Source organism: Electrona antarctica, assembly GCF_951216825.1.
Source record: "Electrona antarctica genome assembly, chromosome: 20".
Lineage (NCBI taxonomy): Eukaryota > Metazoa > Chordata > Actinopteri > Myctophiformes > Myctophidae > Electrona > Electrona antarctica.
This window is the reverse complement of record NC_136801.1, coordinates 26,620,602-26,647,634: the sequence shown is the minus strand read 5'-3', so window position 1 is coordinate 26,647,634 and position 27,033 is coordinate 26,620,602. Positions and strand designations below refer to the sequence as shown.

Here is a 27,033-nt window from a genome sequence, read left to right as displayed (position 1 = left end):
AATGATTCCAAAGGTCCTGACCTGAAAGAAAAATGTCTCACTAAGCCAAATAATATTGCAGAGGAAAAAACTAATTAACTTTGATTAATTAGCAGTCTAAAAATACACGCAAAAACATGTGTGTATGTGTGTTTGTCCCACCCTCCCTCCAGGTATATCTAAATGTGTCCCATCTTTATACCATAGTGACTTTGTTCTTTTTGCCCCTCACTGCAAAAATAGACGCTCTCATGCCCAGGATGGGTAAAAATAAACATAGGCTCAGCTAAATGTGTCGCTACCCTGTCCGTTACTGTGGCAACGAGAATTGGGAGGCAGCAACCGAAAGCCCACCACCCCCCCAATTAGTCTCATGGAGTTGACTGACACACAAGAAGGCACTTGTCTTGTTTCGACACAGCTAAATAAAAGAGAGTAATATGATGTTTGTTTCACATGTAAACATGCTCACACAGGGACAATCACACACTGCTGAGGATGGAGACGTGCATTGTGCTAACAACAAGCAGTCTCACTTAACCACATGATCCTTAGCTTTCCTATTCTGGGATGAAATCAGCGACAATAGCACATTGATAAGTGTGTCGCAGAATGTAGATCGCCTATTTTCTTTGGTGAGATTATAGGCCCTATTTTCGCCGGTGCCTTACCCTTTTTTTTGTATTAATTTGAAAAACATTTTAAAATAGTTCAAATAGCCAATCTACAAGCTCACAACGTGTCGATGTAGATCGGCTATTTGTATTTTAAAATGTTTTTTCAAAATAGTAAAAAAAAAGACAAGGGCAAAGACGTTTAGGGATAAGGAGTAGGAATAGTGAAAACAGGAGTGGGCCTGCCTAGTATAGACCCCCCTGGGGGACTCCAGTATACCTGTATAGGGTTTAAATGGTTAAGCTAACCAAGCATGTGGTTGCAGAACTCCTCCGGTCAACTCTGCATCCATTCTTCTTCTACCTTTTGTCAATACTTTTCTGTGTGCTGTAGATACAGTGTGTCTACAGCACACAGAAAAGTGTTAGTTAGTTTTACTCTGTAGGTGCAGATGGACAAAGGGTACATTATTTGCACCTTTATACTGAACCACAAAGATTTGTCTGTTTATCTCCAAGTTGTACCCTTCGATCTTACTGATTTGTTTTATTGATTTTATTGTTTTAGTGTTACATGTGTTCTTGCAACTGAGATGTTTAGTACTGACCTACTTTCCCTCTTGTAATCAACATGCTGCCGTTTTGCGGCACACTCTCCTCCTCCTCCTCCTCACCTCTCCTCTTTTCTCATGCCCCCTCTCCTCTTCTCTCCATGTGTCGCCTCCTCTCCTCTAAATTATCCTCCCCCCTATTCTTTACAGAACAGCTGTATGAGTGACAAATGAACCCTTCTTGAACTCTCTCTCCTCTCCTCTCCTCTCCTCTCCCTGTTCCTCTGTCTCCATCCAGGAGCCGTACCTCCAGTCAGTGTGTGAGTGTTGTACTTACCGTTTGGACCCTGACACTCCAGTGCGTTTCCTCAGCCTGCAGTGTGACAGCGGGGACAGTGAGCCTGTTGTCCTGCCTGTCATCCATAGCTGCGAGTGCACAAGTTGCCAAGGTGGGTGGGTGCTGTGAATGTGTTGGGAGTCCACACACACACACACACACACACACACACACACACACACACACACACACACACACACACACACACACACACACACACACACACACACACACACACACACACACACTAGAGCTCATGCTGTCTGTCATTCTGTCCTGCTTAAGGTGCAGTCGGTGCACACTGTTGCGTTTATTTTATTTGCTGCGTTTTGCAGAATCAAAAGTAGTAGGCTAGCACTAGCTGTCAGCCTGTCACCAACACCCCACTAGACTCCACTAGACAGGTATTTTACATCCTCCGAAATTCGCTCCGATAACAGACGTGTACAATGGGTACTCTGGCAAAGCCCCTGACACTCTTTGCCCTATCTTGCACGTCCAGGTCTTATGTCATAACTTAACTTAAGAACTGAAGGCGTGGTCAGAGCCGGTTTGCTATTTTGAGGACAGTAAAATGTGCATTGCACGAGGCGGTAGACGCTAAAACGGCCCTCATGGGTGTGGTTTGCGCAGTATTTTAATGAATTGAAGAACTCACTTTTTGTATGCTCCAAGTTTTTAGTTGCGACAAACAGCAGATCTTACTCAATTACTGCCTAAGACCTGTAACTAAGACACGCAAAATAGGGCCCTATGGCTCCTACAGTACATAATAGCTGAATCGGCGGTGAGATGTAGGTGTGTGGCCCCAAACTCCAGATGTGCATCTAGTGAATGACACATGTGCACTTACGCATAATCCAATCAACACACACTCACACACAGTTGCACTCACAATGTACATGCTCCTCTTGCTGAAACGTGTTTGCCATGCCTTGTCCTGCCATGAATAATTCAATGGTGGGTCCCACCTCAGAAGCAATTACGTGCTAATCCATTCATCAACATGCCTGATTGCATTAGTTAATTGGACGCAGCCACATTAAGACACAGAACAACTCACAGATTATAGTTCCCTCCTAGTCCCACACTGCACTGGACATCACTTCTGATGGATTAGCCTGGCACTGCAATCAATCTAGATAAGATACTGTAGATGCACACGTACGCTGTGTATGTGCACAGTCACACACACACCCACACTTATTTCAGCTCCTTTGACAGACGTGTGTGTGTGTGTGTGTGTGTGTGTGTGTGTGTGTGTGTGTGTGTGTGTGTGTGTGTGTGTGTGTGTGTGTGTGTGTGTGTGTGTGTGTGTGTGCGTGTGTGTGTGTGTGTGTGTGTGTGTGTGTGTGTGTGTGTACACATGTGTAAGCACACTTGTGGAGAGATGTCTCTTTGTCTTTGAGGGACTGTTCTATTCTGTTTGAATCAGACCGCATGTTGTTGTATAAATATGACTGTGATGTATCTGTGACTCACTCCATTTCTCTGCCATGTGTTTGGCTGTCTCTGTTCACAGGAGGTGACCTGTCCAGGCGCTAAGCCCGACTGTGTGTGTGTGTGTGTGTGTGTGTGTGTGTGTGTGTGTGTGTGTGTGTGTGTGTGTGTGTGTGTGTGTGTGTGTGTGTGTGTGTGTGTGTGTGTGTGTGTGTGTGTGTGAGTGTGAGCATGCATGTGTGGCTGTCCACATATACAGGAGAGACATAATGTACGTGTACATGTGTGTACAATAAGGTCTGTGTACGTGCACAGACAGTTGAAAGAGAGCAGAGAGAGGCTGGGACCTGGACCTTGAGATGGACAGATGGACAGCAGGGTGGGCAAACTGACCAGGGGTCATCCGACTGCTGATGTAAACATTGTTTTGTAGTCCATAGTCATCATATGACTGGATGCTATTGTTCATTATAATAATAATGTTATTTTTCTGAAACTCTCCTATTATGCTCTACTGTCCTGTACAGCCTTTTTTCTACTATTAAGTGTATGTTTCTAATAAAAAACAAAGTTTTATAACCCTGAAACAAGACTGTTGCTTGCTGCTTTAAATGAACACATTTAGAGAAAACTTTAGAGGCTAGGCCCCTACTAAGCATGTTGTAATTACAGGGGTTATGCCATATTTAAGACATAACATCACCATCTTATATGCACAACCCATATTATGCAAGTTGTGCTGAGCACACACACATAAGGCTTAAGACTTGCCAGCATATTTTACGCATTGGGGGAGTGTTCATATGTTATTTAAGGGCGCAATGCGATATCTGCTATTATTATGCCACTTGACTTAAAAAGACACTTTTGTGTCAACTGTTTTTAACTTGTTGTACGGCGACCTTGCGCCTTATAAATAAAATGTATTATTATTATTTATTATACCGCTAAGACGTGGGTCAGACCACGTCGTAAGTGCAACAAGAAATGTTTGGTTTGACACAAAAGCCGAGAGCGTGCATGCTCAGCAGTGTTGCCATGTCTGCTTATAAGTGACATTGGGCTTCTTTTTCTGTATAGTTGCTTGTAAATATTGGTAGTTGGGTTGCGGTTTTTTGGGCTGGTTTCTAAAGTGTAGTTGCTTATTTGGGCTTGTTTCCTAATGTTGTTTAAACCAGTGATTCTCACACAGTGACATTTCAATGTCAAAGTTTCAGTGCCCAAGTGAATGCATTTTGTCCAACTATGGCCCTACATCTAAAAATATTTTGTGTCAGGGACACCATGCCAGATTTATGTTGTTACAATGTTTAAAACATATTTCACATTTGTCACTTTTTTCAACACTTTTTTAAAATGAGCAGATCTACAAGCTCACTTGTTGCTGCGAGAGGCAGCAACCTTCTTCAGACATCATGGATGCCTGAAGAAGGTCAGTAGACCGAAAGCTTGCTAAATAAATACATTGATTGTGCACAGATCTGAGTGTGCGGAGCTTCCCTTTATTTTTCTTATGTGGTCATGTCATTCAAATGAATGTGTATGGCACACTGACTATCTAGAAAATAAAAACATGGCACTTCATTTAAAAAAGGTTGCAGAGTCAGACCCTGGTCTAGTCGCTTCTTTTGAGCTTATTTTCATAGACCTGGTTGCTAATTTCTCTCACACAATCTGGATACACTGCTCAGTTGGCAGCCGAGGACTTGAGCACTTCAGCTGTGCTCAATAAACACAGCAGTTTCTGCACTTTTTTTTCCATCAACGCACGTCATGGCTGTTGCTTGTAGATCTGTTCTTTTGAGGCACAATGGAGACAGCAGTGCAATAGGAATAATGTTATCATTTAACTGAAATGTGACAAAGTCATGTCATGTCTATTTGGATAGCTGTGTGCAATGGTGCCTGCGTGCAGCATTGTAAATTGGACACATCGCTCTGCTTGAGTATGTCACACCTTGTGTGGGGGGAAGAAAAGAGAGAGAGAGAGACCTAGGGGTTTGGCGCCCACACGGGACCCCCACACCCCCTAGTAGGTTCAGCTATGACCACTGTTCCTCCTCCGGAGGTCCTTAGCTTTGCGCGTAACACCATCGCAGCTGACTTTTAAAGGGGGTGGTACCCGCCAAGCTGATTGGGTTAATGGAGGTGACGCCCCGACCCATAACACATGCACCCATTACTATAGCACCATGGCGCAGAGCGCAAATTACTGCACCCATTGGCATTGGTCACGCCTCCATGTTTAAGTATTAAGATGTTCATAATAGGGGCCATCTCCAAAAGTTTGACTTCTCCCTTGTTCTCAAGTGCTTGCCCTCCCCTGAGAACATTCGCCCCAGAGCCGGAAGAAGCTCTCTATGGCGGTACTACCAGAATCGTTGTGAATTAGGCATGTCTATGCTGGAAGCTTCCGCGTGCATCACAGAATGGGATGTTCGGTAGGCCAATCAGAGGCAATGTAAACGTTTGCTTAAAGTTCCCTTGGATTGAATTTATAAGTCTGGGAAATGGCATAGTCACTTGAGTGGCAGCGATGCATAGCGTGCCTTCCGCACTTCCACTGTTGCTGGAGACACATTGCTCCAATGAACTGCAGGCTGCAGCGGCCAATAATGCAGTTTTGTTTTAGTATATGCATGCAATAACCTGGCCAATGCTGGGTACCGGAAGCTGATCAACAGAATTGGTGCCCAGAGCTCAATGGTAGAGAAGCCGCCTGGGAAACTGAAGTGTCCCTGGTTTGAATCGATTCCCACTTCCCGGCCCTGGGGAATGTGTTGTGGTGTCCCTGAGCAAGAGACACTTACCTCCCCCTGTGCTTAAGTCTGACCACTTGCCTTGGGCAGCAATCATCAGCTGCATGGATGAATCTGAAATTTTCCCCCATGAGATCAAATTGTTCTTATTATTAATTAACAGCCCAATAACACTGGGCAAGCTTATAGCAAGCCCAAAAACATATTAGGATGTGTGTGTGTGTGTGTGTGTGTGTGTGTGTGTGTGTGTGTGTGTGTGTGTGTGTGTGTGTGTGTGTGTGTGTGTGTGTGTGTGTGTGTGTGTGTGTGTGTGTGTGAGAGAGAGAGAGAGAGGGAGAGGGAGAGGGAGAGGGAGAGGGAGAGGGAGAGAGAGAGAGAGAGAGAGAGAGAGAGAGAGAGAGAGCTGGGTCACGTGTCAGGCTGGGAGTTATCAAAGGAAGGGCACTCCCCTGACAGCCTTGTGTCTGCCTCTCCTCCCTCCCTCTCCTCTCCTCTCTTTTCCTGACTAAATAAGGGAGTTGAGGAGGACGGCAGATCAGGGCGCCTCACATCACATGCACATTAACAGTTTCTCTTCCAGCGCTATACCGATAAATAAATTATTACAATTAATAATATGGTTCCAAATCTAACAGGCTATACTTTGCACTGTGCACCACAATGCATAGGAACTACATGGTGAGATATTTATCGAGATGGGGGAATGGGGCTCGTTATTATTTCTGATGTTTATGTCAAGGGTCGTTGATCATCGTTGACACTAAAAATCGATACACGATCTGTGTGAATTGTGAAACGCTTTGGATAATGTGTTGCATCAGCCACTGCAGGCTAGGCCAAGGCCTGGCAGCCAAAATGGCAAATAAAATAATCTACGTGTCCTTTAAAACCTTGAAACAGATGTGAATGTTGTCATAATAAATTAAAAATAGTCTTACTCAAAATTAAGCATTTTGTTGGTGGTGTGTCGGGCAATGCATGTCGTCACTGTCAGTAAAATAAATGAATGCCCTAATATGCAAAATAAATGCATGAAATTAGCGTATCTACAACAAGCACAACGTACCGCATCGATTTGTGAGCTATTATTAGATATGCTATTTTCACTATTTATGAGGAATTTTGAATGTGAAAGTGGTCTACAGGTACGTGTTTTTATTTATTTATTCATATAGCCTATACCCGCCTTACCCGGTGTTATAATTAGTCCATGTACTGCAGTACATCTTAGTCTGTGTACTGGAACTTGAGATACAGTGTACACTGTACTTGATATGTAATGTAGCCTATTGTGTAGCCTACTGCCTGTACTGTAGCCTACTGCCCTACTTCATGGTTAGGCTACGAGAGACGTCTCAGCGCCAGCAAGGTCAGCCTTGCTGCATTTATAGTCATTATCATGTCACGTTTATATGTCTCATATCTTATTGTCACGTCATTATGATCCAGCACTATATGTTTCCTGTTGTGTAATAAACTTTGTGAACCTTTAGCGTGATACTGTCTCGTGTCGCGTTATTGTTCTCCCGGGCCCGCCGCCGCAGTCGCCGTACCGAAGGAATACTAGAATTATTTTAATTAGTAGGCTAATTAGAGTTTACAACACCCGGTATAAATAACCAATGAAACGTAGGCCTAAATAGGACCAAATAACTGAATTGGGTCCAGGTGGAGAAGTTCAAAGTAGCCGTTTTGTTTGGACATACAAGGTTTCCACTTGACAGCGAGCGAGAGACAAAAGCAGTGCTCTTTGTGCCGCCGCCCGTGGCCGTGACGAGGAGGGGGGAACCCCGCACGCGCCGCTCAATACAGCCGGTGACGTAGTTGTTGCATGGTGTTCAGTGTGATCGCTGCTGCAAGCTGCATGGGTGATTCCTCATCCTACCCTGAAGAAACAAAGCGCCACTACAATGTCCTCCTTTCCTTAACCAAACCAACGCAGCTTTAATATGACTTGAAAAAAGGTTAGTTCTCAGACAGAGGTTTGGCTATTTCAGCAGCGCAGTAGGCCTATATATTTTTTACCCAGTAATAATAGGTATTAATTAAACTAGACATATTGTTCTAAAGAGGGGTGTCTGTTAATTGGGAGGATCAGTTTTCACTCCTTTGACTCATAAGCGTTAGACCGAAAACACCTGCTGCGAGCAGCAGGTGCCTCTCGTATCAAATTAGCGGTTTGTAGCGCCTCGCTCCGCTTTTGTCTAGTTTTTAGTCTATTGTTCCAAAACATGTTCCCCGTCAGGCCGTCTGACTGGTGATAATAAATCAGCCTTGTAAATGACACGCCAGGCTGATTAGAACTACCTGTCCTGTTCAACAACAACGGTCTAGTGGTGATGGATATGGGGACTAGCTGGTGCTGACGTTGCGCTTTGTCTCCACTTTGTCACCCATTCTTTCGTCGTGTTTAGAGTTTGAGCAGCGGTGGAGGAAAGGGTTAAAAGCTGACAGTGGCGGAGCGGCGCCGGTGAGACCAACATATATCCAGAGCGCACAGTGAGGAGAGAGAGAGACACCCGCAGAGTGCTGCCTGCGACGGAGAGAGAGAGAGAGAGAGAGAGAGCGCGCATCTCGCCATCCACCGCAGACGTTTTTACTTTCCACTTCTAGTGTTCCACTGTTTTGTGGAAGACAGACAGAGCGGGAGAAGAAAGGTTGAACGAGCTGCTGAGGCAGTGAAGACGGAACAGTAAACGCGCAGCAGCGTCCCCTCAACTCAACTATGGCTCAAGGAACGAGGCTCGTCGTCGCCGCCGCCAGGCTGGCTCACTCCCCCTCACCGGAGCGGACTCTTCTCGTGCGGGGATGAGAAGGAGTGTGACTGACTGACTGCTGTTGTGGTCTTCGGAGCTTCGAGCACACTTTGACGTAACCAGACACGGGCTCTCTTCCCGCCGGGAGGCTCATCCTGGAAACTGGAAACCGTCCATCGAACCCCTGTTAACCTAACGGCTGTGCGCCTGTTTTCTGGAACCCCCCTCCTCCAGCCGCCACCCCTCCCCTCCTCTCTCTACCCCCCCACGCCTCCCGACCAAGTTGGAGAAACTTTGGTCGAGGGCTGAGTAAAGCTATTGGAGATTTATCTATCTTGGTCCTCACAAAGAGAGCATACAGTAAACGCGCTGTGCCGTGCGCTTCAGACGGGGACTTAAAACACGCACAAAACGGCGTGTGAGTGCGACATTTTACTATAATAATAAAGTTACAAGCTTTAAAGCTTACAGCAACCATGCCGGTCCGGAGGGGGCACGTGGCTCCACAGAACACCTTCCTGGACACCATCATAAGAAAATTCGACAGTCAAAGTAAGACAAATGATTTATTTTTGCACACTATACGAAATACACAGCCTGTGTGTTTAATTTTTTCTTTTACTTCCATATTAAAAGTAGGTTAAGTTGACAGGCCTATTCCTTTGTTAAATACGTTTTAAATAGCTCTACTGCTAACTTCTGTATGTGATAGTAGCCTACTAATTGTTAGTGTGTTCATGCACTAACAGTCTCTGTCTCTCCCGCTCTTTAGTAAACCGAAATTACATTTTCAGGTTAGGAATGGATGCCATTATTGTAGGCCTATATCCAATGAGGAGACAGAACTTATAGGATACAGATAAAAGTGAATTTGGAAATTATGACAAAGAAATGAGCAGACAATGGGAACTACCTAGACCAATAATAATATTGAAACTGATAAATGGGTACTCTCTCCTGATTGGTTGAAAGTTTGCATGCCAAGCTGAAAAAATATTTTCTGTTTATTGATGAGCTGGAGAGAACATCACTTACCCTCTTACCCCACACACCTAATAATACGCCTAGCCATTATGTTCTCTGATTATGGAATACGCCACTTGCATTGACAAGCCATTATTTTGCTTAGGTATTATCTATGCTATGAGGTTTACAGCTTATATTGTAAGTGGAGGCTCATGCGTTATGGTAATGTGACTGCAAGTTGCTTTCCATGTAAAACATCAATGAAATGTGTTAAGGCTTGAAAAAACAACCGGTAGAGAGAGGGCAGTTGCTGGGCGATCTTCGTCTGTTTCTGAGTCTGCTCAAAGGGCATGGACAGATACTCCTGCACTGGCAAAGATGCCTGCGTGATAGCGTTCAGTCCCGGCTGCAGGCTGCTCAAATGCTCCTTCTTCACCTCAAGGGTCTTCTGTATCATCTTCTCTTTAGTGGTTTGAGACTCCTGGCTTGTGTTTCTCTGCCAGCCTCTTTCTCTATTCCAACTCCCAGTTGAGTAGTGCCAGAGTGAGCTGGTGGGAGTCTTCTTAGGTGATATATAAAAAGATTGTTTTTCAGCTCTGTTGAAAAACAAGGCTCATGCGGCTGCCTTTCAGCATTTAAAAATGGATAGCCTTTGGTATCGACATGTCTTACCCCCACTCATTGTTTCCATCTCTATCTGGAGTCTGGCGTGATGTGTACCTAGACTTCAGATGTGTCATCATGACCGGTGCTGATGTGAGCTAATCGGAGGCACGGTGTGACGCCTCCTGGGAGGTCAAATGGTGTGCATTTTAGTGCAGGTGGCAATTGGCACCACAGGCACCTTTTTTATAGTGCAATGATGATTAAAAGAAAAACTCAACGATCAGAATTCAAATAAATTATGTTTTGTTTAGCTTGATTAGCATCTTTATTTTGCATTTATTTTGCGAACTTTTGCTTTCAATGTGTTTATGTATAGCCTATAATATATTGGATTTGGCACAGGCTTGCTGATGGTCCTTTTATACAGTAGCTGGCACCAGTGATGCAATAATAATGTATGTCCATCCTTGGCTTGAACTAATTATCTCTGCCAGGCTGACAGGCCGGGATGCAGAGATTATATTTTTGTCCCCGTGTCCATGTGTCCACCTGGCTGTGCACAGATAATGTCGGACACCGCTGGACTGATATGCATCAAACTTTGCATGCTCACTCCCAGTAGGGAGTGAGATTAGTCATGATGGCGCACTGGCACAATATCTCATGCCAGCTTTGCATTTTGGCCTATAACTCTTGAACCATGAGTTGTTTTTAACCACTTAAAGGGGCATTCCACTCATTTTCAACATTTTACTATGTCATTAATATACCTTAGAGCTGTGTTGAAAATGAGTGGAATGCCCCTTTAAGGGTTAAGGCCTATTTGTACAAACATCGCTGAGCTACAAGCTCACAATGCATCGTGATACATAAGCTTGTAGATGTGCCATTTGTGATTTTTTTGGGGGGGGAAATCTTGCCTTAAATGGCATGCCCAAAGTTCAGTTAACTAGTACCGTTAACCAGTTAAACTATATGACTAAAGGGCAAAGTACTGACAATACATCTGTCCACTGAGCTGTTGACAGAGTTCACAGCAAAACATTGATTGTGAATAATTTATATCAAAGTGAATAATTGACAGTAATCCTACTATGAATGTTGTAATTGTAGAAGGGTTGAGCCATATTGTGTAATTCTGCTACTAAAGGGCTTCTCCCTATGCTGCTTCATCAGTCTCACGTGTTTGATATGGCAGATGACAGAGACATGATTTAGATACAGTAGATTGGAAGCATTTTCAGACTTATGCAAACGTGGCTTTAATGTGCCATGTTTTTATACAGCTAACCTGCAATGCCATGTTTGTCACACCTTTTAAATGGCTAGGGAATATAAGTGGTACTGTATGTGGCATTAGGCTACAATTGGCCACCAGTAACACTTAAGTCCTCTGAATAACTTGAGAAAGCATTTCATCCGCGTTGCAACTACCTCTTGTCTGGACATAACACTGCTCCAGATGACTGAAACCTGACCCCAAACCTCTCATGTTCTGTTTATTGTGATCTCCCTCACAATGTCTACATAGTGTGGTACAAGGTGTACTTCCGTAGGATTTCTTTGATAAAATTGATTTATTTTTGCTGTTTTGGCATTTATAGGGAACAAACTGTCAGAAAATGATGCGGTTCAAAGTTTTCCCTTTATAGTACGCCTATGCCAGACAGTTTTGTAGGTTTTAAAATATTATATAAGTTGATTTCTTAGTAGTAGCCAGAATAATCTTTTCTGACTTTTGGCTGGGGTCTTTCTTCACCCGGGACCCCCGGACTCATCTCAGTACTCATTACATTCCTCGCTCTGCTCCTGTTAGTCTACTTGCCAGCCCATAGAACCCCATTGTGAACCCGGACATTTTGAGTACACTAAAGTTTTATGTTAGAAATGTTGAGTATGGGTCCCCAGCATTTAGAAACTGCCGGATGCTAACTTGCATATGTTGGGCAAATTAGCATAATAAGCTGGGGTACCATAACATCCAATATAAGGCAACATTAGTTTTGCACAAATCACTCATTCGGCTAAAAACTGGCTATGGCCAGATTTAGCCCAAGGAGTGTTTTTTGTGCAAAACGTATGCTTGGAATGGATTCAGAATCATTGAAAACCCCTAGTTTGACCCATCACATGCTACTTAAAGCATAATGACATTTTTAAAATGTTGCCCAACATATGCAAGTTAGCATCCGGCAGTTTCTAAAAGCTGGGGACCCATACTCAACATTTCTAACATAAAAACTTAAGGTACTCAAAACGTCTGGGTTCACATTCTGGCAAGTACTATGTTGCAGAACAATGTCAAATTAGATCATAATTGAAGCATAAACGTTTTTTGTAGCTGGGCTCTGATAACAAAAATTAGTAGTAGCTAATACCAGGGGTCTTCCACAGGGGGTCCGGGACCAGTTTTGGCCCTACTCTTGCACCAATTTCTGTGATTTTCTAACTATTTTTGATTAATCTTAGAAATGTTGTGTATGTTTTTATGTGTCTTGGGTGTATGTATTGTACTTTGATGGTTTATTAGTATTCTCAGTATTATTTATAACATTTTGTGTTACACAGTTAGGCTATAGTGTTGTAGTCGAGTCCATAAAGCGAGTCCAAGTAAAGACCAAGATCGAGACCGAGTGTACTCCAAAAATGTACTTAAGTACAGTACTTGTGTACTACTGTATGTCCACCACTGCAAGCTTGAATAATTTGACCAGTCTGATAATTATCATCGGTCACTTGAAATACCTATCACAGTCACAGTAAGGGTTCGGATAAATTGAGAATCTTATGAACACTCAGGTAGAACATAGGATCACACTTTTTGATTGCCTGCAAATTAAACATGGAGTCTGCTCCACATCATCACAATGTGATGCCCAATTTACTTTCATTAGTCATCTCCTCAACCCTGCTAGTTCCCTCTGTCTTAGTGAAGGTGTAAGAGCAGACATCTCAATGGGAAATGTTCAAGCTAACCTGCCGAGAGCAGACGTCGACAGAAAGAAAAAAACACCATGCTTTCTCAAGAAGTGTGATCTTCTGAGGTGGGAATGTTCACAGGTTTCTCAATTAATTTGAACAATGTATGTGACTGAGTGGTTTTCAACCCTTTTCATATCAAGGTCCATTATATATTCGGTATTTGAGCCACGGACCACCATTTGAGATTTAGCCCCTCAGACCCAAAACTAAAGAATGGATAAGATAAGATTTTGTCCAAAATGCCATGCTGTATTGATGTAAACATCAGACGTTGGCAAACGTTGATCGAAATAACAATTCTTCTAATCTACATGCTCTAATTGTGTTCTTGTAAATTATGTAATGTAGATGTTTAACAATAATCTAACTCTTGAGAGCATAACATTAAACCAAATTTGATTTCATTTTACACAATTAAAGATCTTGTGCAGAACCCCCGATCTGACTCAAGATCGGGCTTTAATCGGCGAGGTTTTGCTCGCTGTGTGTGAAAGGAGCTGCAAGAAGATCCAGCGCCGATAAAAGCGCTCGCCGACGCCTCCCCGTCCATTTCTGAATATCTAGCACGTTTGATATTTGACTCATACAGTATGAACTGGGTTGCGACTGCGCCCCGATAAGGCCTGTATTACAGCCAATGAGAGCACACTGCTCACAGCACTGCTGTCTATCTGTCTGTATGTCGACTGTATCGATAGATGATCAGATCATGATAAGATATATAACCTTCATTCCGTCCGTAAATCCCTGTGTCGTACATATTGGTAGCCTATATTAGCCCAATATTGCCGTTACGCATTTCACTTGAATAATGTTGATAAAACCGCATCGGCCGTGCAGAGCAATTTGAGCAAACTTTTTGCGTGTGTGTGTGTGTGTGTGTGTGTGTGTGTGTGTGTGTGTGTGTGTGTGTGTGTGTGTGTGTGTGTGTGTGTGTGTGTGTGTGTGTGTGTGTGTGTGTGTGTGTGTGTGTGTGTGTGTGTGTGTGTGTGTGTGTGTGTGTGTGTGTGTGTGTGTGTGTGTGTGTGTGCACCAGAGTTATTTAATGAAACTCAAGATTATAACGTCCTGTCTCGCTATAGTGCTGCTATCACAAACATGTCGCCCTGTGTAGCCTGGCTAGGCTATTCCTGTGTGTGTGGCGTGCACGAGAGAGAGAGAGATGCGCCCTGTGTGGGTCTCGCGCTTGTATCGGCATCCTGCACATGCATGTCAAAATGAATTGGAATAAAAAACAAATGATCTGATCATGTAGGCTATATGTATCGGGTCTGGATTGCATCTTGGTGAACTCTTGCAGTGTGTGATCCCTGGTCGGCGATCAATCGTTTAATGTGAAAGCCACAAAGATATGACAGCCGATTTAAAAAAAAAAAGACTCCTGCAGTGTGAAATGCACAACGATCTGATGACTCGCCGACAACTGTGTACAGTGTGTAGGGGCCATTAGTCGGACCCACGGTTGTCCAGAAAGGCCACAAAAGGCATCTGCCTGGGCTCTGGACAATGCCCCTGCCCGGGCTCCATATATGGAGCTGGGCTGTTCTGACATCACAACACTCCATATTTGGGCATGTCAGGCATGCATATAAGGGACACAGAGAGACAGATACAGATATCTCTATATATCGGCATAAAAGGGACACAGACAGAAGGGTGGAAAATGTCTGACACGGGTATTCCATAGCCGGGTGGGGCATGGATCTCCAACTTCCATCATCCATCAACTCGGTTCTCTACAGCCGGGACACTAATGGCACAAAATATTTTTCAGATGGGGGTCCACAGTTAAATACATATTAATTTATGGGTTCTTGAGTGAGTTGAGTTGAGCTATGCAAAACAGACATCATAATTTGGTCTGCCTTTCATTATTTTCAAGGAAAAAAGCTAACTTTTGTCAACTCTCTGCCTTTCAATTACCCTACTTCAGGGCAAAAACAAATACATCATGTCATTGATTAGTGGTTAACGCTAAACTCCAGTTTATTTATTTGGTTTTACTGGAACAGGAGCAGAACGAGGAATGTAATGAGAACTTATAGGCACAGGGGTCAGTCCGGGGGACCCAGGTGAGGAAACACCCCTACCAAAAGTCAGTAAAGATTCTTCTGGACACTTTAAAAGTTTAAGAAATCAATCAAATATTAACTGGCTGGCATACTGTTCTGGGAGGTGTCAAATAGATGACCCCCCCCCATTTTAGCACAAAAATCCTACGGGAGCTGTTTTTTTGACGCCTCGTACCACACTAACAGGCCAGGGCAGTCCAAATGTATTCTTCGCCCTTTAACATTAGCTTGTTCTTGGCTGACAGCTCGCTCTGCGGTGGCTCAAGTCTGCTTCAAACGGTGAACCTCTGTCATCGTAACAGTTTTTTGCTACTTCCTGTTTGGTGATTAATCTTGACATTGTAGGAACAGTAGTTACATAAACTTTTGAAATTGAAACATATGAAGTCAGTGTAAGATATCATGTGGTCACTTAAGAGTTGGCTAGTGTATGTAAACCTGGAACTGTAGTAACAACAGTGGTTACATACTGTATAAGTTGTCACATTTACAAATGTATGTGGGTGTAACTCAGACATCTGCTTGAACTGAAAGTTCTCATTGTGTGGAAGAAACTGATACAGTAGGTTGACATATTTCATGGACATTTTTAACTATTTTCCTTTTTCCATGAATGTTGTGCTAACACATCTCTCAAAACAAAGATACAGAAAAACCAAGACTGATCTGTACCATGTAGTAGCAGGCCTACTGCCCTAGAGCTATTCCACAGGAATATGACAGGAAATGGAAAATATTTTGTGGATTCAAAAAGAACAAAGTCTTCCTACATTTTTAACGTTGGAGAAAATGAATTCGGAATTCCTTTTGCATGGCAATAAAAATAACTTAGGTGGACTTTATCTGTATAAAACTGTATGCCGCTTGGTGCAAAACAGAAGCCATGTTGGTTATTGATGAAAAGGAGAGGGCTGAGTGCGAGTCTGTCACTAGGTGCGTTTCCATAAAGCCGTTTTTTTGCGCATTAAGGCTCTTGCGCAAAATCTCCTGGATGGAAACACATCAACATGCGAATAAGTCTCCATTTTTCGCAAAACACTTTTTCGCTAGAAGGTGGCGGATTTGAGGCTATATCGAAAAAGTGAAATGCGCAACTGGAGCATGGAAACACTAGCGGAAAATGAACTCGCATGATATCGCTTTCTGATTGGCCAATCCATACCAGTTGTTGTTTCATGTGTCGTCGTGTCCATGTGTGTTGTTGTTGTTGTTGTGTCGGTTCTTAGTGTCGCTGTTCTGGTGACATCAGATTGCGCTGTTTTCTTCTTTTGCAGTTATATAAAGTCATTGGACTGAAAGAGTGCGCCACCTCCTGGTTTAACAGACCAATAATCACATATTATTCGCTTGAGATCCGCAAATGGAAACGAGAGACATTGCGCTTCACCTTTTTCGAATTAACGAACATACGCTTCCTATTTTCGCAAAGGCTTGATGGAACCGCACCTACTGATACAGTATTTGGTAGCTTAAATCCTCCCACATATTTCTGCTGCCACAAGATCTCCCTTGAAGATTTTATTCGTTTTCATATACAGGTAAGCTACACAAAGTAACAAAACAAAAAGAAGGTTGCAAGATAAATGTCATGTCATGCCATGCCAGAGATTTTGTTTTCAAACTCCTGATATACAGAGCAGGAATAATGACAGAAGACCTGCATGCTTGCTGTTCTGCATCACTCAAACGAAATGGTTTAGAACATCCTGCTAGCTACAGTGAGTTCTTTAGAAACCATGCCAAAATGTGTTTAAATTGTATAATATTGGAATTCAATGTTTTTGTACATGGGAGACTATAACAACAACATGTAGGGAAGACTAGGCATACTGTATGAGGATTTCTGCAAGACACTGATGTCATTATGGGGAGTTTTACTAGTATCTGTAGGATGAGTTTGCCTACAGTAAGTATAAGGAGTACAGCACATGGGGATATTCCACGGCGTTGGCATTGTTTTTCCTCTGCTATACATGGAGGGTGTAAACAGTGCAACACCGATCATCTAGTACAGGGATACTCAAATAGCTGAACCTGTGGGCCACATTATGAAAATATCAAGGGTCTTTGGTCTGTCTGTCTGTCTGTCTGTCTGTCTGTCTGTCTGTCTGTCTGTCTGTCTGTCTGCCTGCCTGCCTGCCTGCCTGCCTGCCTGTGTGTGTGTGTGTCTGCCTGCCTGCCTGTGTCTGCCTGCCTGTGTGTCTGCCTGTCTCTGTCTGTCTCCCTGCCTACCTGTCTCTGTCTGACTGCCTGTCTGTCTGTCTGTCTGTCTGTCTGTCTGTCTGTCTGTCTGTCTGCTATCAAGTGGGTTAACATTAAAGATCTCTGAGCTGAGCATCTCTATTTCAATTGCTTCACAATGCAATTTATGACTTGGCCCACATTCAACACACATGGCTTTTCCATTAAATAAACTTGGGAAAATAAATAGTTAAAACTATATTGCTAAATAAAATAAAATACATTATACTTCTACCTGGAAGTATACCCAGCTGTCTGTTTAGCTACCGAGTACCAGGTTAACATTGATGATACAGTTAGTTAAGTAGAGCTACAGTACATCTCTTTCATTTGCATTAAAATATGTGCTTAATGTGCCCAGTCAATTATGACTGGGCACATTAAGCTAAAGTTGTCAAATCCATCCTGCCCCCCGATTTTAATTTGTTATCAATATGTAGTGGTTTTAAATGGTACCTTTTAAATTGGTTGCTGGGATGCCAGTCAGGGCGAGGCCTGACAATAATAAAGTATTAAATAAAAAGAATCAAACGCTACAAAGGGTGCATGAACGCTCACATAAACCCGTACAAACTCAGCAGCAGAATACCATTCCACTCCACTCCAACCCTGTCCGGGTTTTGGCGTTTGCTCAGTAGCAACACACACAGACGGTACTGGTGTGTGGTGCACAAAGTGTGTTGCGCTTTTTCTGAACCAACGCTAGAACTAATACTGAAGCTAACTAAACACAACATGCAACGCCGTTCTGCAGCGTGACTCCCCGACACTTCCTGCTCCTTCTCTCCTCCTCCACACACTCATAACACGGTGCTCTGTGCGTCGCTTGCCGTGGGTGCGCGATCGTTTCTCAGTGGTTGAGTCAACGCAACGGAGGTGTGTGTAAATGGGCGTGCGTGTGACGTTTGAGTGACAGGTTCTAGGTTGCTCTTGAGTCTTAAAATGACAGTGGCTCCAAACGGATTGCCACCGTTTTGGTCATTATCTCTGGAACGCAAGGTCCAATCTGCTCAGTTTAAAGCTTGTTGGATACATGAAATTGAGGACATTTGGTGGGCCAGTCAAAATTGCTCCGCGGGCCGTAGTTTGAGTATCACTGATCTAGTAGGTAAACAAACTCAAGTTCCTGATTCATTGGACCCCGATGAATGCTTACAAGTTACAATTTAGGCATTTAGCAGACACTTTACAGTAAGCAAGAACAACGCATGGTAATACATCAAATTAATTAGAAAAAGTGCCATCAAGAATCATAAGGAAGCTAAGAACCTAGCATCTCTGTCTAACAGTAGAAAATCTGTACAGTAAAGCTATGAGTATACTATACACTATAAAGTGCTATGTCTATATAAAATAAAGGCTTTTTAAACTTCACTGAAACAGAGTGCCTTTCATGGATTTCCTTTGAGTTCACTCCTTTTGCACTTGGATGGCTGTCAGCCCACTACCGCAGGGGAACGGAACTTGAGTTCTGTCGAACCTTCTCCCACGAGCACCTGTTATTGAGATAACCACACGGACCATGTAGCGCTTGTTCTTTTGTATTCAACACTGATCATTTGGTACTGATGTTGTCAGGAGTAATTGCGGCAAAAAATTGCACTATAATGGTGTGAATTCACTCCACTTAGACGGTTTCACTTTCCCTCGCCACACTCTTGTAAACACACTTCCCTGGCTCTCCCCCCTCTGTTCTTTGTCTAATTTGACAACCTGTTTCTCTCTCTCCTCTCTCTCTCCCCCTCTCTCCCTCCCCCCTCCCCTCCTGTTTGGCCTTCAGCATATGCCTCTTGTGCTTCCATGTCTAATTGCCTTCTCATCTCAAATGGGCACGTGTTGAACAGGGCAACATATGCAGCTGGTGGAGTGTGTGTGTGTGTGTGTGTGTGTGGGGGGGGGGGTGCTTACAGCACTACTGTGCTGTAAGCAGACAGACAGCTGGCTACCAGACCCACCGCTGCTCTGTAAGCAAGCAGACAAGACAGACAGACAGACAGAGCTGGCTACCAGTTCCACTGCTGCTCTGTAAGCAGGCAGGCAGACAAGACAGACAGACAGAGCTGGCTACCAGACTCACCGCTGCTCTGTAAGCAGACAGACAGAGCTGGCTACCAGACTCACCGCTGCTCTGTAAGCAGACCGCCGAAACAAAGATTTCAGCATCAGCTGTGCACTTAAGTTTCCCTGGAGCGTGCACTCAGCACGTATTTTACAACTGGGATGATGCTGCTGTGCATTGCTGTCGCTGAATCCACGGAGACAGCAGACATTTAGGCCTGACCTCAAAATTAAAAAAAAAATCCTTCTAAATCCTCCAGTTTTCTGAAATAAATATTTTCACGATTTTTCAAAAATAGCAGACCTACAAGCTCGTAGCGCGCCACTCGGTGGCGCGCTATGAGCTTGTAGATCTGCTATTTTTCAATAGCTAAATTATAACATAATGTTTAAAACACCAAAAGGGGTTTTGCGCAGATCACGCAAACCTCAGCAAAAAGAAAATGAAAATATCGATGGCCTCCAACTGTATATATTGATGTTGGTTATGTCCATCCATGGTACAAACATCAGAGATGTCCATAAAAGTGAATCATTTTGGAGTTTAACAATGAATTATGTGGTTTTGCATAATCAGATTATACCCCTAAAATGGTATTCAGCTGCCCTTCTGAAACTGCTATTACACATTTTATGTCGGCTGAACAAAATGATACCACATATGTCTTGTCCCTTTTTAGTGGCAACGACATCTCATCCGGCCCAAGGACTGAGACTGTGCTCATCTGATCTCAATACCAGTGTTTCTTTGCAGAGACTGGCATTGCATTACGCAGCATCTTGAGCACTTTACCATGTGGTAGGGTTGGTGTATAATATTATTTTTTATGCCCACAATGTTTTAATTGAATTTGTATTTAAATCGACACTCAGATTTTAGTCGCAAGGTTAGAGGTTTGATCCCCAGTGACTGCTGCTAATTATTTTATAGTAACTTTATAAAACAAACTAATTGCTACAGGCTTTAATGTTTGTATGCAGAAACATATTTCTAAGATGAAACATCAGATACGAGCATATTTCATGTTGTAAATGAAAGGGGAAATTGTCTTGGGAATGAAAAGCAGTGTGATTTCATCATGATTAACTTTATACCAGTATAAAGTTAATTAGGCCATTTCTGTGTTTGATCGTGTCAAGGATGAGCTGTCCCCCACTACTGCAAGAGTCACCCACGACCCTTTGAAGGACATTCAAAGTCTTCTGGAAACAGTGGTGTATAAAATACTTGAACTTGACAGTAAGAGTTACAGTCACAGACTTAAAGTAGCTCACAGCTGTGAGCTCAAAGACTTAAAGTAGCTCACATTAAATTAACGTTAAATAATCACATAATCTGGTGTGAAAAGTACTTGTCCATGAAACTCAGCCAATTTTATAGTTTGTTTTGCCTGTAGGCTACAGGTTAGGCTAGTGGGTGGGTGACCCGTTAGCCAAGTGGAGGGCATGTGGCTCTAATGCATGACAGCGAGTCCCTGATTCGAAATGATAATGCTTGCACATACTGTCTGGGACACTTAAATCTAAAGCACCTGATAATTGTATTCGCTGCAGTTGCGTAGCATACATATTCTTCTTCTAACATATAATTTATGAAATGTCTGAATGTCTGTCTGAAACACTGTCGCTGCTCCTCACTGGCAACACGAATCGCTCTGAATTTTCACACAGGCATTGACCATTATATTATGGAAGTCTTAACAAAGCCAATTTTTCAATTTAACAAATTGAATGCTTATTTGTGCCCAACACATCTCCAAACAAGAGCCCCCCCCATAGGGAGCCCAAAAAAACATATATGCAAGACTGCAAGTAGAAATAATGTGAACTGAACGTTCTTATGACAATGTAGCCTATATGGTACAATTCTAAGTGTAGGCCTGTGAAAGGCTCTTTCTATCTTACTATGATAGAACATTTCACAGGCTTACACCTGAAAGATGCAAATGTGTGTGTGTGTGTGTGTGTGTGTGTGTGTGTGTGTGTGTGTGTGTGTGTGTGTGTGTGTGTGTGTGTGTGTGTGTGTGTGTGTGTGTGTGTGTGTGTGTGTGTGTGTGTGTGTGTGTGTGTGTGTGTGTGTGTGTGTGTGTGTGTGTGTGTGTGTGTGTGTGTGTGTGTGTGTGTGTGTGTGTGTGTGTGTGTGTGTGTGTGTGTGTGTGTGTCCAAAGACTGGCGAATATGCAAATAGCTTAGCCGCATGGCCTTATGGGTGATATGTCTTGATGAGCCAGCTTTGCCTGTTGTTTTCGTGCAAATATCATTCTGCTTAATCAGATGAGACTGACAATTTCATATTTTATTTTGTAGTGAGTAACAAGCTGTCCAATGTTAATTAGTAGGGATGTGCCGATGAGACATTTTGGCCGATATCGATATCCGATATAATTAATTGCTGTTATTTGTAATAGGTTTGTAATGGACCCCATTTCCGGGCTCCATCCCTACCAGGCGGTATTGCAAGTGTTCGTACCCCAAACAGACCCGCTTTTTGTGCGTATTGCATATAGAATTTTTCTTATTGCTGCATTCCTTTCCCCCTCTTATCGCTGTTTGCAGCTATTTTCTTTTACACATTTCTTCATGTACAAAGTGACATGTGTTCCACATGAGTCAAGGCACATGTGTAAGTTCCATGGCTTTTGGCCAAACGAGGCATGAGTTATGCCTGTTCAAAGTGCTCGTTATCACTGCTTGCAGCTATATTTATTTTACAGATTTTCACGTACAAACTTCTCTTAAACTGGGATTTCAGATAATGGTCTATAGATTGTGTGTATAACGTTTCACACGAATTGCTCAAAAATCCAGGCAGAAAATCAGGTTTAAGCCTTTTCAAACTGCTCAAAATGGCGGAAAATCCGACTGGTCAAAATGACAGATGTGTTCCCCATGAGTCAATAAAGGCAGAGGTGGAAACATGGGCCATGGCTTTTGGCTAAACGAGGCATGAGTTATGCCTGTTCAAATGTTTAATTTTCAAAACATTGCTATAGCGCACCCTTTGGCCAATTGGAGTAAGGCTGGTTTGATTGTTTCAGCACTATTTTGCATGGCCCTCTACCATCTATCTATAAATGCACCATGTGTGTATGTCTGTAATCCACGAAACTCAAAAACTTCTAATTTGGCACACACGTTCCACACCACGGATAGCCGGAAAACAGAAAATAACAATCCTTATAGGAAACACCTATTGGTTCTCTCGGAGGCCTGGCCATGCCTATTTTGTTTTTTTTGTGTGGTTGCCCTAACAGGGAAACCAGACTATTGTAATCGTAACACTTTTTAGTGTGGTTGCCCTAACAGGGCAACCAGACTATTGTAATTGTAACACTTTATTATTTCTAGAGTAACCCTAAACTTCAGACTACTACTCCTCCCACAGTTTTGACTGTACACACTTGAGCCATATCTCAAATTGACCGGCTTCATCGGGAATCGATAGCTTGTATTTTGTTAAGAGAAATGTTGTATAGTTTAATTGATATGAATTTATTAGTGATTTAAATTTCCCCATTGACATGAATGGGAAAATGCGAAAAATCACATTCAAGTATTTTTTCCTCAGAGACTGTAAGGGCTATAGTTACAGAACTTGGAGGGTAGGTTCATAATAATTACTAAAATTAATCAACGTATAATGTTATCGGTCGGCCTCATGGTGGCGCTATAACAGCCAACTTTACGTTTTGGCTTATAACTCTTGAACCGTAGGTCGTAAAATCAAAAATATTTTTTTCCCTGGCTTCCTTGGGTCATGACGCATCTCCCCATATAGGCCACGCCCATTTGCGTCATGATAGATTTTCCGCCATTTTGAATTTTCTCCAAAACACACTTTTTGCTCCTCCTCCTACAAATTTTGTCCAAATCTCACAAAAATCAGCACACATGATCTCTGGACCTATCCGATTAAAACACCATCGGCAGAATTTTGGTAGTGCGTATTGTTCGGCCGTAATCGTCGTCCGAAGTTAGTAGGAGGGGCCTATTTTACAAAAAATGCCATAAATCACGAACAAAATGTTCGATCCATCCCAAATTTGAATCACATGTCGCGGGTGGTTTAATCAACCAAAAGCCAAAAGCAATTCCATTTTCATCCATAGGGGGCGCCGCAAATGTTAAAAATGTAACCGTTTGTCACAAAAACATGATTTTGGGGGGATAAATACCCTCCGAATTACTTGCGCATGATCACAAGGTTGAGGTGACATTTGAACTTGGAGGGTAGGTTCATAATAATTACTAAAATTAATCAACGTATAATGTTATCGGTCGGCCTCATGGTGGCGCTATAACAGCCAACTTTACGTTTTGGCTTATAACTCTTGAACCGTAGGTCGTAAAATCAAAAATATTTTTTTCCCTGGCTTCCTTGGGTCATGACGCATCTCCCCATATAGGCCACGCCCATTTGCGTCATGATAGATTTTCCGCCATTTTGAATTTTCTCCAAAACACACTTTTTGCTCCTCCTCCTACAAATTTTGTGCAAATCTCACAAAAATCAGCACACATGATCTCTGGACCTATCCGATTAAAACACCATCGGCAGAATTTTGGTAGTGCGTATCGTTCGGCCGTAATCGTCGTCCGAAGTTAGTAGGAGGGGCCTATTTTACAAAAAATGCCATAAATCACGAACAAAATGTTCGATCCATCCCAAATTTGAATCACATGTCGCGGGTGGTTTAATCAACCAAAAGCCAAAAGCAATTCCATTTTCATCCATAGGGGGCGCCGCAAATGTTAAAAATGTAACCGTTTGTCACAAAAACATGATTTTGGGGGGATAAATACCCTCCGAATTACTTGCGCATGATCACAAGGTTGAGGTGACATTTGAACTTGGAGGGTAGGTTCATAATAATTACTAAAATTAATCAACGTATAATGTTATCGGTCGGCCTCATGGTGGCGCTATAACAGCCAACTTTACGTTTTGGCTTATAACTCTTGAACCGTAGGTCGTAAAATCAAAAATATTTTTTTCCCTGGCTTCCTTGGGTCATGACGCATCTCCCCATATAGGCCACGCCCATTTGCGTCATGATAGATTTTCCGCCATTTTGAATTTTCTCCAAAACACACTTTTTGCTCCTCCTCCTACAAATTTTGTGCAAATCTCACAAAAATCAGCACACATGATCTCTGGACCTATCCGATTAAAACACCATCGGCAGAATTTTGGTAGTGCGTATCGTTCGGCCGTAATCGTCGTCCGAAGTTAGTAGGAGGGGCCTATTTTACAAAAAATGCCATAAATCACGAACAAAATGTTCGATCCATCCCAAAATTGAATCACATGTCGCGGGTGGTTTAATCAACCAAAAGCCAAAAGCAATTCCATTTTCATCCATAGGGGGCGCCGCAAATGTTAAAAATGTAACCGTTTGTCACAAAAACATGATTTTGGGGGGATAAATACCCTCCGAATTACTTGCGCATGATCACAAGGTTGAGGTGACATTGTATTTGGCTGGCAATATTAGTGGGAGGGGCATATGTAAGCCACTGCGGCAACCACACTTTGCAATTTTTTAAAATTGCGACCTTTCTAGTTTCTAGAGTAACCCTAAACTTCAGACTACTACTCCTCCCACAGTTTTGACTGTACACACTTGAGCCATATCTCAAATTGACCGGCTTCATCGGGAATCGATAGCTTGTATTTTGTTAAGAGAAATGTTGTATAGTTTAATTGATATGAATTTATTAGTGATTTAAATTTCCCCATTGACATGAATGGGAAAATGCGAAAAATCACATTCAAGTATTTTTTCCTCAGACTGTAAGGGCTATAGTTACAAAACTTGGAGGGTAGGTTCATAATAATTACTAAAATTAATCAACGTATAATGTTATCGGTCGGCCTCATGGTGGCGCTATAACAGCCCACTTTACGTTTTGGCTTATAACTCTTGAACCGTAGGTCGTAAAATCAAAAATATTTTTTCCCTGGCTTCCTTGGGTCATGACCCATATAGGCCACGCCCATTTGCGTCATGATAGATTTTCCGCCATTTTGAATTTTCTCCAAAACACACTTTTTGCTCCTCCTCCTACAAATTTTGTCCAAATCTCACAAAAATCAGCACACATGATCTCCAGACCTATCCGATTAAAACACCAACTTTTTGATAGTGCGTATCGTTCGGCCGTAATCGTCGTCCGAAGATAGTAGGAGGGGCCTATTTTTTTTAAAAATGCCATAAATCACGAACGGAATGGCCAATCCATCCCAAATTTGAATCACATGTTGCGGGTGGTTGAATCAACCAAGTACTAAAAGCAATTATATTTTCATCCATAGGGGGTGCCGCAAATGCGAGAAATGTAACCGTTTGTCGCATGATTTTCGGGGGCATAAATCCCTTACAATACTTACACATGATCACATGTGTGACTTGAAATTGTAATTGGCTGGCAATATCAGTGGGAGGGGCATATGTAAGCCACTGCGGCAACCACACTTTGCAATTTTTTTAAATTGCGACCTTTCTAGTTATTTTATTTTTACTATGATTATTATTATTACTATTTTATATTCATGTAACTGGTGTAATCAGGGACCTTTTATTAATACTACAGCGATTAATACTGTATTGTTACTATCATTACTATGTTTCATGTTTATATCTTTTTATTTATACTTGCATACAATTGTCATCACGCAGACAATTTCTCTGCTAGTACGAAACAGACTGTACGGACACAGACCCTGGTACGGGAGGGGGGGGGGGGAAATGGGGGGGAAAAATGGCACATGAACTACTGTAATAAAATGAAACTGAACACGGAGAGGGGAAATGTACGGGGGAAAAAAACAAAAGCACAATAATGTTGTAAATGACTATGTTGATCACGCTCTTCCCGGTTCTGTTGTATAATTGTTTGAATAAGTGTGCTTATCAATAAACTTAAAAATTAAAAAAAAAATATATATATATATATATTGTTGACTGTCACCCTCTCAGGAGCTCCCCGTTTTACTTCAGCCTCCTCCTCTCAGCGCTCTGCCTGGACCTCTATCTGTCTGTCCTTTATCTTCCAGCAGCTGACCTTTCTCTTTCGTCCTCCCATTCATCAAACCTCACTTCTCCTCTCTGCATTGCTAAAACTTCATCCCCAGACTCTCTCTCTCTCTCTCTGTCTTGGTCTCTCTCTGCCTTCATGGCATTCATTGTGACTGGCCAAGCCGTAGAAAAGGACAGCTAACCACCAGACTTACAGACCCTGGAGTCCCCGGTGTCCTGGGGATTAGAGCTCATTTGCATACATCTGCATAACCTCGTTAAGGAAGGCGGGAGACACTGTACACACTGTAGCTGTGGACACTTCAGAGCGAAACGGTCCATTAAGGATTGCAACGATTATGGGATTATCACTCTTAACGACTGTGGAGGGGCAGCTTCGTGTGTACATTCTGAAAAGTGCCAAAGCCAACGATTAATTCCCAACTCACGCACAACATCAGTTGCCCTATGAACTTGCTCTCATTTGTAGTATTGCTATTGTGATTAATCATTTATAAATGCACCTGGCCTATATCCATGTGCTTGAACAGGACAGTTTACGTGATAGTGTTGCGAGTATTATCTTTATGCCTCACACATTCATAAATCAACATTTTACAGTACCTGTAGCGAAAGCAAATAAGCAAGAAAAA

At 42.6% G+C, this 27,033-nt stretch overlaps 2 protein-coding genes across 3 annotated transcripts in view; both read left to right on the top strand.

Annotated features, from left to right (window-relative positions):
• Positions 1-3,824, top strand: part of sspo (SCO-spondin) — a 113,465-nt gene extending 109,641 nt beyond the window's left edge. For both annotated transcript variants that reach the window (XM_079490337.1, XM_079490338.1), the window contains exons 121-122: positions 1,443-1,593; positions 3,004-3,824. In XM_079490337.1, coding sequence (XP_079346463.1) covers positions 1,443-1,593; positions 3,004-3,026 — 174 coding nt within the window. In that variant the 3' untranslated portion in view covers positions 3,027-3,824. The remainder of the gene's footprint in view (positions 1-1,442; positions 1,594-3,003) is intronic.
• A 3,538-nt stretch (positions 3,825-7,362) lies between these two features.
• kcnh2b (potassium voltage-gated channel, subfamily H (eag-related), member 2b) overlaps positions 7,363-27,033 on the top strand; it is a 310,233-nt gene continuing 290,562 nt past the window's right edge. The window contains exons 1-2 of the mRNA XM_079489821.1: positions 7,363-7,644; positions 8,095-8,988. Coding sequence (XP_079345947.1) covers positions 8,913-8,988 — 76 coding nt within the window. The 5' untranslated portion in view covers positions 7,363-7,644; positions 8,095-8,912. The remainder of the gene's footprint in view (positions 7,645-8,094; positions 8,989-27,033) is intronic.